The sequence below is a fragment of the Balaenoptera musculus genome, chromosome 3 (assembly GCF_009873245.2).
Source record: "Balaenoptera musculus isolate JJ_BM4_2016_0621 chromosome 3, mBalMus1.pri.v3, whole genome shotgun sequence".
In the NCBI taxonomy this organism is placed as follows: Eukaryota; Metazoa; Chordata; class Mammalia; order Artiodactyla; family Balaenopteridae; genus Balaenoptera; species Balaenoptera musculus.
The window spans coordinates 81,890,454-81,903,109 of record NC_045787.1 but is presented as its reverse complement, the minus strand read 5'-3'; the positions used below and the strand labels follow the sequence as shown (position 1 = coordinate 81,903,109).

Here is a 12,656-nt window from a genome sequence, read left to right as displayed (position 1 = left end):
TAGAAACGATGATTCTTCTTTTGTTTGGCTATTAGTGTAGGTTTGTCAATGCTGACAGAAGTAGAGTTCGATTTGGGTTTTGTTTTTCCTATATTTATCTTCAGTGCACCACAGGGTTAAAATTCTTCTAATGGGGACTGCAGCTACCTTATGTATCATGTGAAACCTGGAGTTCTTGAAGGTTTTGGTCAGTGTTACTACTCTGTCCTCAGCTTTCAGGCACCAAAGATTGGGTCTCCCCTTCCTCTCATGACCCACTTATATTGGTGGAATGCTATTGCTTTTTACACATGCAAAACTCATAATGGAAGCAGGGGTTAAGTTCCCCAGTCCAGCCTCAATCTTAGGCCCTGAGTGCCTGAGCTTCAAGGGTTGGACTTTGCCTTGTTTTGGTGGCAGTCCTTGGGAAGGAATGATGTTCTTTTCCCTCCCTCTTTGGAAGATAGTTTTTATTTCTACCCTTCCCTCTGGTGGTAGCCAACTTCTGGGTGGACCACAGGACAGGATGGTTTCCTGCCCCTCCCTCAATGACAAATGGCTTTTGTTCTGTCCCTCTCCCTGTAACATCTAAACTTTACCAGGGGTTAGGGGGCAGGAATCTCAGAGGCAGAACCGCTTTTGCTTTGCATTCCAAAAGCGTCAGGAATACAGAGCTGGAGGGTACAAGGATGAGCGAGTATTCCTGCTTCTCCCTTAGTGGCAACCTATCACCATTAAATGCTTTCTTCATTGAGGAGAGCACACTTATCCTTTTGAATAACAAAGATCTGGTAAGTGGGTGTAGATTCCCCTTGTGTCTGAGGTTCCTAAGGTTTCTAAACTGTTGTGCCAGCCTCACTTAGCCTTTACGTATTCATTAAAATTTCAGGTGTTTTCTTCCTATCTTCTTTTATGGTTGCTATTTCTTCCTTCTGTGCTCTGCCAAAGGTGAAACAGTTTGTGAGTCTCATCCTTCTTCCAAGGTGTTTGTATCCTTGGAATCATTTCACCTGGTTGCTTTGGGCTCAAAAAAGTGATAATTTAAAAAATTATCTAGCTTTCTTTTTGCTTTTTTCCTTTGGTTATTGTTGTTGTTAGAGTGGGGGTAACATTCAGTTTGGCTGTCTGTATTTTGAGTAGAAGTAAAAGTACTAGTACCATTTGTTTTGATCAGAGCTGTCTTTTTCATTCTGCTCTCAGGCAGTGCCCAGTCTGGTACCAAAGCACAAGAATAAGAGTCCAACCTCTTTCCTACCTCCTAGGCTTTCTGTTTCCTTTATGCTTATTAATGTCAGGAAGCAATATGAAGGGAGAATCCTAGTTGAGTATGATGAACATGGGAAAACTAGGGCATTGTTCCTCTGTATGTAGTTACATATATTTGACAAATTAAGTTTCTTAGTATAGGCAAAATAACATTTCCATTCACCAATGGGCATATAGCTCTGCTGAAGAAAGCCCAGCCTCAGGTCAATGGTGGTGTCTCTGGTACCTTCCTCCGCAGTTCTTCTCAGTGATTTTTTTCCCCTGGTCTACCAGCCCCAGTACCATTTTAGCAGCACAAAAACTTGTTGAAGAGCTGGATTGTTTTTGATAACACAACGTCTAATCCAGGGGAGGAAAGATAGTTTCATTTCTCCTGGAAAGTCATCCTCCCCATACATATGTCCTGAATAACTTGTATTTCTGCCTAAGAAAAGAAAACCAATAAGAAATTGCATTTTTACATAAAAACACACGTTTCATATCCTGGTAATATTCTCTTGCATTCTTTTCAGAAAGATTTTTGTGCCTGGGAAAGTACATTGATTTTTCATCTTGCTGGTTTTCATCCATTTGCTCCTCTAAGTGAAGTGTTTTACACATAGAAATTATTGTCCTGGAAACTCTATCCCTAGTTAAGAACAGAAAGGATTATTATTTTCCTCCCTAAATAGGGGAATGGGAAAGTGATTTACTTTCCCAGGTACAAAAACAACCCTACTCTAATGGAAAGGAAGTTTCTTTTTCATGTCTTCTGATTTCTCCTGGTCATTTAACAGTTTTCAGGTTGTTTCTAGCGAGATCATCCAGTTCAAAAAACACCACGATAAAATAAGTCTGGGTAAACTGGGAGACAGTTCTACTGTCCCATCATTGAACATTTCTCCTTTCCTTGCTTCCTAACGAGAAAGCATTAAATAAGTAGTAGCATCCTTTGATGCTAGTGGATCAAAATATCTAATGGATCCTTTCCATTAGAGTTCCTCTGGCGGCCCCTGTGTGAGCAGTTAGCAGAATCTAGTCGTACTAGCTTTCGCTCCACCCCCTCCCCCTCCCCACGTGGAAGCAAAGAAGGAAACAGCCCTGTAAGCTCTCCCAGGGCAACTGTCAGCCTCCCCGCGGGACGTTTGCCTCCTGCCCAAGGAGAAACGTTCCCTCTGGAGGTTTGGGTGGCCACCAGTTCCCCGACGTCCGTGCCCGGCAGGCTTTTCCGCTGAAGCAAGGAGAGCAGGCCGCACCGCGCCTGTGGGAACCGCAGCCCACGGCCCGCCCCGCCTGCGCCGCCCAGCGTCAGCCACGACCCCGCCTCAGCGGGCCGCGGCGGAGCCATGCAAGAAACCCTAGTGGAAGTGGAGCCCCGGGCTGCGCTGGCCCAGCCTGCCGAGAACACCGTGCCCTCGGAGGCCGAGGCCGGGAAAGCCAGGGGAAAATACCCGCGCTTCAGGATCTTTACAGCTAGCCTGATCAAGTTCGGAAGTTTCAAAAAAACGGAAAGAGACCAGGCTGGGTCCACGGCCCCCAGTATCAAGAAGGTACGGGAAGAACAGAAAGAGAGTTTGGAGGGGCCCTGCGGCTTGGGCTGTATGGCTTTTCCCCGCTGTCAGCGTTTTAACAACATCCGTTGCTTCCTGATTTTCTTCTGCATCCTGGTCACCTCTCAATGTAAGCCTGAGGTGGGGCTGGGTGGAGGACAGGTGGTTCTGGTGCGGGCCAATGCGGGGCGCCAGAGGGTTGCCTACGTTGGGGAGGCGGAAGAGGGACGAGGTGCGTGGGGAGCCACGTGTGGTGTGGCGGCCCCGCTTCGTGTGGCGGTACTCTCCAGCGTTCTCAAGGTACGTCTGCAATCAAAGCAGGTTAAACGGGCCACCGCCTGGTTTACTTCACCTCATCAGGCACCTGATGGACATAATCCCCCCTCCGTGTGCGAAGAGGGCCTGGCCTCCAGATAGCCTGATGGAGGGAGGGTGGCGTTGAGTCATTGAACCGTTGTTTGGTCACCAGCCCTGAGAAGCTCCGTCATTCAGGGCTGAATCACTTGGGAGATTAAAATAAAGTCGAAAACAGTATCTGTGATCACCAGGTTGTTTCTGCTTCTACCCACAATTTTGAGACACACTGGCCAAGCCACTTGTCTCCTGGATCTTGTTTCCTTATGTGTGGATTGAAGAGGTGGAGTGGTACCTCAAACTATATCAGAGAAACCAAACTCAGAGGTGTTTATCTTTGCCCACACAGTTTGAAGAAGAGTGTGAATTTGAATGCCTTTAGAGGAGGCGTATATTTTCTACTTGGCCACAGCCCTCACCACTCCCATTACACCTAGATTCTTTACCATCCTGTTTACACGGTTGATATTGGAGTTTGCCAAACATGATCTCTTTTTGCTCTAAAATGCTGTGACTAAGTAACTTCAATAAAAAGGCTAAATATGATAAGTACCATATGAGAGGAACAAATAAATAGTCATCAGTTTGTCTTGAGAAATCATCAAAGAAGTTTCTTTGAGAAAGAAGCATTTGAATTATGCCTTGACAAATAGGTACAGTGATAGCTGGGGATGTAGAATATTTATTGAATAAGGAAATGAATGAAAGAGTGTTCTGGTAAATAAACACTCAGATGCAGGAAAGCCTTGTTTCAGAATGGTGAGTGACAAGTTTGGCTGGATGATGGTTTCACCTAACCACCAAAACCGGTAATTATATTTATTTTATTCATCGTGTCTCCCCAGGACCTAATATAGAGACTGAGGCAGAAAAGACAATAAATATGTATTGAATACATAAGTAAATTAAAAAAGAAGAAAAAGACAAATTGTGGCCACATTATGGAGGTCTTTAAATACCAGACTGAGAACTCTGAAAGGATACTAAAAGTTGTTTACTTCCCATCAATGTACTGGGTTAATAAGTCAGGTGCTTTACAAGCATCATCTCAATATAATCCCCCTATTCGGTGGGTAATGTGGAGCCAGTGAATGTTTTTAACGAGTGGTTGCAGTGAATGGTTTTTAGCTCTACTGCTTATTAACTGACTTCATACAGATCATTAGCACAGTTTGGGTATAAATACTGAGTCTTTCATTCATAAATGAATTTATGAATTTATTTAAATGAATTCATAAATGAATTCTTCATTTTCCATTTATCAATTCATTTATTTATTGTTGCATTTTAAACAATTTCAAACATACAGAAAGGGTGCAAAGGCAATACAAAGAATTCATGCCTCCCCTTCACCCAGGTTCTCCAGTTGTTTACATTTTACCACATTTGTTCCTTCACCTTTTCTCTCCTATACTTATAGACTTTTTCAGACATGGTACCCCATCACTGCTAAATACTCCAGTGTGCATCTTCCCAAAGTGAGGACATGCTCCTGCATAACCACCTTACACCCCTCCCAGTCAGGAATATCAGTGTGACACCACCATCATGTTATGAATTCGTACCCCCACTCACATATTGCCAGCTGTCTCAATATTGTCTCCTTTTCCTTTTTGGTCCAAAATTCTATCCAGGAACACATGTTGCATTTAGTTTTCATACTTTAGACTTCCTCTTTAATCTGCAACAGTTCCTCATTCTTTCCCTGTTTCTTATGTCCGTGCCAGTCTTAAAGTATATGGGTCTTTCATTCTCTATGTTGAACTTTGACATGGGTTTTTTTGATCGTTCCTTATGACCAGACTCAGGCCATACCTGCCTGCCTGCCACCCTCTCCCTCTCTCTCCCCAAACCTGTGGTTTGCCTTTTCATTTTCTAACTGGTGCCTTTTTGATGAAAAAGGTGTTCACTTTTGTTGAAGTCCAGTTTCTTAATTTTTTATGGTTCATTCTTTTTGGTTTCTATCTAAGAATGTATTGCCTAGCTCAACGTCATGAAGATTTTCTGCTTTGTTGTCTTCTAGAATTTTTATGGTTTAGCTCTTATGTTTAGATCTCTGATCCATTTTGAATGAATTTTTTGTGTGTGTATGGAAAGGGTCAAAAATCATTTTTCTCCATATGGATACTTTATTCCAGCATGATTTATTAAACAGACTGTCTTTTGACCCATTGCATTACCTTGACACTGTTGTTGAAATTCTAATCTCTAGAGTCTTTTTCTAGCCTCTCTATTCTGTTATATTGAACTAATATGTCTAACTTATGCAAATGCTGTGTTGCATTGTTTACTCTGGTTTTATTATATGTTTTGGAATCAGGTACTTTTCTGACTTTGTTCTTTTTAAAAGTTGTTTTGACTATCCTAGGTACTTTTCCTCTCCACATTAATTGTAGAATCAATTTGTTTAATTCTGTAAAACAACTTACTGGGATTTTAGTTGGGTATTCTTTGATTCTATAGGTTTGGAGAAAATTCACATTTTTTTTTCTTTTGATTTATTATAAGAAAGAATAAAGAAATTACTATTGCTCAAAACAGTCATTCTACTGGAAACCTCAAATAGCAAATTAGAATTATATATATATATAATTTTCTTTTTTCGAAAGATAGTTGCTAGGAGAGTAGATTTTCCAGACCCCAATGAAAGATTCATTTTGCAATCAGCTTAAGCCTATATATATATTTTTTAACATCTTTATTGGAGTATAATTGCTTTACAATGTTGTGTTAGTTTCTGCTATATAACAAAGTGAATCAGCTATATGTATACATATGTCCCCATATCTCCTCCCTCTTGCATCTCCCTCCCACCCTCCCTATCCCACCACTCTAGGTGGTCACAAAGCACCAAGCTGATCTCCCTGTGCTGTGCAGCTGCTTCCCACTAACTATCTGTTTTACATTTGGGAGTGTATATATGTCCATGCCACTCTCTCACTTTGTCCCAGCTTACCCTTCCCCCTCCCTATGTCCTCAAGTCCATCCTCTACAGAAAATTGACATCTTAACAATACTGAGTGTTCTGATGCCTGACCATGGTGTATCTATTTATTTAGGTCTTCTCTCCTGCAAGTTTGCTGTATTAATTTATTAGTTTTAGGAGCCTTTTGGCAGATTCCTTAGGATTTTTAACTACATGATCATGTCAGCTGTGAATCAGGACAGTTTTACTTCTTTCTTCCCAGTCTGTATGCTTTTTATTTCTTTTTCTTGCTTTCTTGCACTGACTAGGACCTCCAGTACAATGTTGAATAGAAGTTCTGAAAAGAGATATTCATTTATTTTTCCTGATTTTAGGTAGAAATCATTTAGCCTTTCACAATTAAGTATGTTAACTACAGGGTTTTTGTGGATACTCTTTACCAATTTGTAGATGTTCCCTTTTATTCTTAGTTGGTTGGGAATTTTTATCATCAGTGGGGTTGAATTTTATCGAGTGTTTTTTTTCCTGTATCTATTGAGACCATGATATGGTTTTTCTTATTTATTCTATTAACATTATATATTGTGGTTTTGATTTTTGGATGTTTAACCAACCTTGCATTCCTGGGATAAACCCTTATTGCTGGCCTATTATCTTTTTTAATAGATTGCTGGATTCAATTTGCCAAAATTTTGCTAAGAATTTTTTTTAATGAGAGTATTGGTCTGTAGTTTTCTTGGAATGTTTTTGTCTGTCTTTAGTATCAGTTTATACTGGCCTCATTACATTAATTTGGATGCATTCCTTTCTCTTCTTTTTTCTGAAAGAGTTTATGTATGATTGGGTGCCTACACAAACTCTTTCAGAATTAGTTTGTCGATTTATTGCCTCTCTATATCAATATTAGTATCAGCTTTTTGCCTCTCAGCTCCAAACTCATCCTTTTTGCCTGCTCTGTGAAAATGGACCTGGGCCCTTTAAATATTTTTCTTTACCAGCTGTCACAATGTTAAATTTTAACAGTAGAAGGTACTGGAGAGCCATTACACAGGAAATTTTACTTCTTGGTTCCAGTGTGTTTGATTGGCAAGCTCCTGCAGTGTATACAGGTTTCTCTGTCATCAGGCTGTTGCAGTGCTTGCCATCTTCTCCAGTATCCCTCTGCTGTAGTGCATGGTGGCCAGAAGCACTCAGTGGCTGGCAGCTTCCTTTGGCATCCCCCATGAAGAGCTTTCCCCAGCACATAGAAGGAGAACTACCACAAAGTTTTAGAGTATAGATTTCCTGCCAGTTTTGTTAGCATGGCACCACAGTGACTTCTTGGTCATTCAATAAGCCATGGCTATGCTCTCTTCAGCAAGGTCTGAATTTTAGCCCTTGAGTGCTCCCTTTCAGCCCTGGGGGAGTGGTTGTTCCTTATATGGGCTATTTCTATATTCTTTAGCATTCTCTTTACATCTAACTAGCTAATGCCTTGTTACATGAATCTCCTGTTATAGTTAATAATTCTTTATATTAAACTTCTCTTGTTCAAATTACTGTGTGGTTTCTCTCTTCTGATTGGATTCAGACTGTTATGGAATTGGTATCAGGAGTAGTCCCAGAAGATATACTCATAAAGTTGTAATTTTAGGATTGGTTTTGTTATGCCTTTAATCTTGAATGAAGTGCTGAGCTCTTTGCCAGTGGAAGATGGGTAGTAGTTCTTGGCATGTAGTGGTATCATAATTAATCAAGCTATCACCTATGCTTGATTGGGATGAAATGCCAAATGAAGCATGTACCTTGAAAGCCGAGTGGATGCTGTAGTTTACCTTATGGTAGTAATGATGACTATAAGGACTCTGGTGTTGGATGGAATCTTTTGAATGCCCTGAAGCACTTATGAAGAGAAAATGACAAACTTAGGTTTGTTAACTCTCAGCTCAATTTATAGTCTGAGAATTCAAGGGCTCCCATCAAAGCCCTGAAATAAGCTCTCATTTCTTTTAACCACAGAACAGATATTTCTGGAAATCGAACACAAAATTTAAATGTATGGATTGATGAATTATAATGACAGTTGATTTCAAAATCTTCTCAAATTTGCCCTGTGTCTTCCCTTCTCTTATGTATTCAAGAAGACTGTTAATTTTTCAGTCTGTTCAGTTTGTTACTTATTAGGACATAGTGGTAACTTCTAAGCTCTTTACATGTGGAACTGGAACTGTGTGTAAGTATTTGTGTGGGCACATATTTTCATTTCTCTAGATTTATACCTAGGAGTGAAATTGCTCAGTCATATGGTACCTCTACAGTTAAATTTTTAAGTGTGCTCTAGGTTTTCCATATATGTACTTCATCGATTTGAAGAAGTTGCCTTTTATTCCTAGTTAATTGAGTGTTTTTATTATGAAAGGGGGTTAGATTTTGTCAGATGCTTTTCCTGCATTTTGATGTTCATGTGGCTTTTATTTTTTATTATATTAATTTAGTGAATTACAATGATTCATTTTCATATATTGAATTGAAATTAAGGAGGCCTATGGCTTTGGGCACTTAAATTTGGTGAAACATTCAAAATAATCATAGAGACAACCTATTTAAAGAGCTTTGTCTTGTAAAGTATTTGTCAAAGAAAGATTCTCTGAATTGACTATTTTGTCTGAAATATTTCAGTACAAAAATATAACTGAAGACATTATTTAGTAGTGTTTTCTTTGAGCTTATGGGATACTTGCACACTTATAAAGAGTGTTTTTTCAATGAAAATATTATGATCTGCAGTAAAGAGTCATTTGGAGGCTTTAACAACTTCAAATTTATTAACTATTATATTGGAGATCTCTAAGACCTCACTCAGGCTAAATGATTCACTAGAAGGACTCAGAGAAAGATGTTATACTCATGGTTATGATTTATTATAGTGAAAGGATACAGATTGAAATTAACAAAGGGAAAAGGCACATGAGACAAAGTCCAGAAAAAACCAGGCCAAGCTTCCATGTGTCCTTTTCCAGTGGAATTAATACTAGGGATATGCTTAATACTCTCAGCAACAATGTGTGATAACACATGTGCAAAGAGTTGCCAACCAAGGAAGCGCATGTGAGCCTTGGTGTCCAGGGTTTTTGTTTTTGTTTTTGTTTTTGAGGGGGTGTCAGTCCTCTAGGCAAGTAGCATCTGTGTGACTGACCTCAGCTACTCAGATTCTATTACCCCATCCCTCACACCCAACAAAGAAGGCATTCACCATAAATCATGTTGTTAACATAAACTGTCTGACCAAAATGGGGCTGTGTGGCTCAAGGCCTCCAGCATATAAAAGCACTCTTATATGGTAGAATATTCCAAGGGCTCAGAGTCATCTCCCAGGAGCCAACCAAAGACCAGTCTTGAAGACAGGCCTTTTTTTGAGCAACCCAGGCCTGAGTTAACTCTTTACTGCAAAACTATAAAAAGCAACTCTGAATTACAATTAATTTTATAAGAACAATTAAAGATAAGATTATATTAAAATATATTCTTCAGAAAAAATATGAATTAACATTTTATTAGAGGTAAGTATGGCTAAAAAATTGGTTAAAGTATCTGAGTGTATAACGAGAATAATATCCCTTTATTTTGTAAATATCATGATACATAATATAAAGATATTTTAAAAGTTTTTGACTAAATTTTTAGCTTCACTAATGTAATAAAACTAGTTGGTTTATAAATTACAAAAATTATATGATTTTTTATGTAGTACTCCATACCAGGCATTGAACCAGGAAAAATACAAACAAAACAACCCTTAAAGATGGGAATCTGGAATTGGTTATCTGACCTGATTGGGCTTGAAAGCAATGAAAAAAGCAATATTTGTGCCTGTGGAAAATGGTACACTGGAAGTCAGTGGCATGTAGTGACTTAAAAGAGTTATTTAAAATGTTGCCTGGGATAAAGTTCTTACTAGAGGCAAGACTTTGGGAGACAAATAGCTTCTGCAATTGAGTCCTAAGGTGGAACTTTTGACTACAAAGATTTTGGAGTTGATTGCTTCTCACTGCACTGAAAAATTCACAGAAAGAAAATGAGAAGTTTAGGGCATGATTAGAAATGCATGAGCTTTTCTGATGGTTCTGTGAGAATCTTATCACTTTTAGGCACATACTGCATATTTGGAACAGTACCAACCCGTATTCACACTTTCAGAATTACAACATAAGTTGAATTCATAAATTTATGAGATCACTTATGTGAGAGTTGGGGCATTGATTGGAGAAGAGTGGAACCCTGAGAATTGGGACAAAGGCATTTGGGTGGAATTCTGTGAATCCAACAATTGTAAACTCTGAAATCCTGAACCTCCTTTCCCAGTAGGAGCAACTATTCCTGCTGTGTCTCAAAAAGAAGCAATTCCTTGCTTGGAGACACTGAATTTACTTCACCTGAGTTAAGGGAATGCTGATTGCCCTCATGACCCACCCTACCATCCCTTATTGCTACTAGACTCATAGCTAGAATCAGATTCCAGCCTTCCCAGAATGACTAACATAAAATCTGTCCTGGGAGATAATATCTTATACACCCAAAATTTGCCTGCCACTTCAGTGATGTCTGTAGGGACCAACTGGTATGGAGTATGCAGGGCTACCTCTTCTCAAACGAAGGAAAAGTTTTTCATTTCTACCACCCACTACTAAGAAAAAACATAATCTTTGGTGAACTTGTGGTTTTTGGAAGACGAAAGTCTGCTGTAGTATAATGCTATATGAAGCATTATAGCCCTGAAAAACAGAGGAAAAAGGAAGTCCTTCCAGTGGGCAAAACATTGGAGAGTACATCTGATTGTCTGTATTGCCTAGATACCAGGCTGCCTTTGACTAACGGTTTGACCATTTGGTGACTAGGAAAGGGTTGGGTAAGTGGTATGTGTCTCTGAATGGGCAAAGTTATCCTATGTGAATGTTCACCAAAAGAAATCCATTGCAGAGGAAGCTCTCAATAATGAAGTAGATAGACAACTATCCTGTGAATATTAATCAGCCTCTTTCCTCTGCCATTGTATGTCTTGTTCAATGGGCTCATATTTATAGTGACAATCACATCAAAGATAAGAGTTTATATGAGAGCTGAATGCAAGGCTTTATCTTCACCAGAGCTGATCTGGCTATTGCATTTTGGAGTGCCTGAATTGCCACCAGGAAAATTCAACACAATCCAGGAAATAACTCCATTCCCTAGTGAAACCAACCAGCTATCTGGAGACAGGTTGATTATGTTATCTGCTTCTATTATAGAGTGGGCAATAATTTCTCATCACTGAAATAGATATTTATTTTAGATCTGGGTTCTTCTTTTATCACCACAGTTCTGCCAGAACAACTATAATTGGACTTAATGAATGCCTCATACACCATCATAATCATCTTATGTAGTATCACATTGCTTTTAACGAAGGAACTCGTTTTACAGCAAAAGAAGTACATCAAGAAGTTCATGTTCATGGAATTCACTGGTCTTACTACAGAGTTCAATAACCAGAAACTCTTGGCGTTATAGATAATTTTAATGTCCTATTGAAGACTCAGATGAGGCTTCAGCTAGGAGACAACAGTCAAAAGTTTGGGTACTGTCCTGTAGAGTGAGGCATATGCTTTATGATAGTAACCTATATATGTTATCTGAGATCAAGAGGAAGAAGAGAGGGTGAATTTTGGAAGGAGGAAGTTATAAATATCAACTGTGGTCTCATAACCATTTAGAGACATAAAAACTGTAGCAACTATGCATTTTTCTCTTGTTTTAAGTGTACGCACACACAAACATATATACATTTGTGTGTGTATGTATTTCAATTTTTAATTTTTTTCTCTTCCTCTTTCCCTTACCATCTTATAGAAGAGTATTGTGGAAGATAACTTTACAAATTTGTCTCTACAGAATATTCCTGAATTAGAAGAGGAATTAATACCCCAACCCCAGAGACGGACACAGTTACTTACAGGACATTCCTTGCCTTGGCCAATATCCTCCTTGGCCACATTTAAAATGAGAGTTGACAAAGTGAGAGAGTGGCATGGACATATATACACTACCAAACATAAAATAGATAGCTAGTGGGAAGCAGCTGCATAGCACAGGGAGATCAGCTCAGTGCTTTGTGACCACCTAGAGAGGTGGGATAGGGAGGGTGGGAGGGAGGGAGACGCAAGAGGGAAGAGATATGGGAACATACGTATATGTATAACTGATTCACTTTGTTATAAAGCAGAAACTAACACACCATTGTAAAGCAATTATGCTCCAATAAAGATGTTAAAAAAAAAATGAGAGTTGAAGAAAGTGCTTTTAGGTGCAGCAAAGTTTCTATATCTTGTTTCTTGCTGGTTTTGGTCTGTTAAACTGCTGTGGTTCTGGGTCTGATTATGGTTTCTTCTGCAATACAGTTCCCTCACAGATTTAGTTAGGCCTACATCTTTGCTTAATTATTTATTTACTTATACCATTTATACCTTACAATTTAATTTTTATGTTAAAGAAAACCCATTCATGTTTGTGATTCAGCTAGAAGAAGGGTTAAAATTACATTGAAATGGATATGGTGACTGATTGGACTGTGTGTCTCCCTTTTTGGG

The 12,656-nt window shown here is 39.2% G+C and overlaps 1 protein-coding gene across 1 annotated transcript in view; it reads left to right on the top strand.

Moving 5' to 3' along the window:
* Positions 1-2,570: 2,570 nt before the first annotated feature.
* SLCO6A1 (solute carrier organic anion transporter family member 6A1) overlaps positions 2,571-12,656 on the top strand; it is a 96,757-nt gene continuing 86,671 nt past the window's right edge. Inside the window, exon 1 of the mRNA XM_036847277.1 lies at positions 2,571-2,904. Coding sequence (XP_036703172.1) covers positions 2,571-2,904 — 334 coding nt within the window. The remainder of the gene's footprint in view (positions 2,905-12,656) is intronic.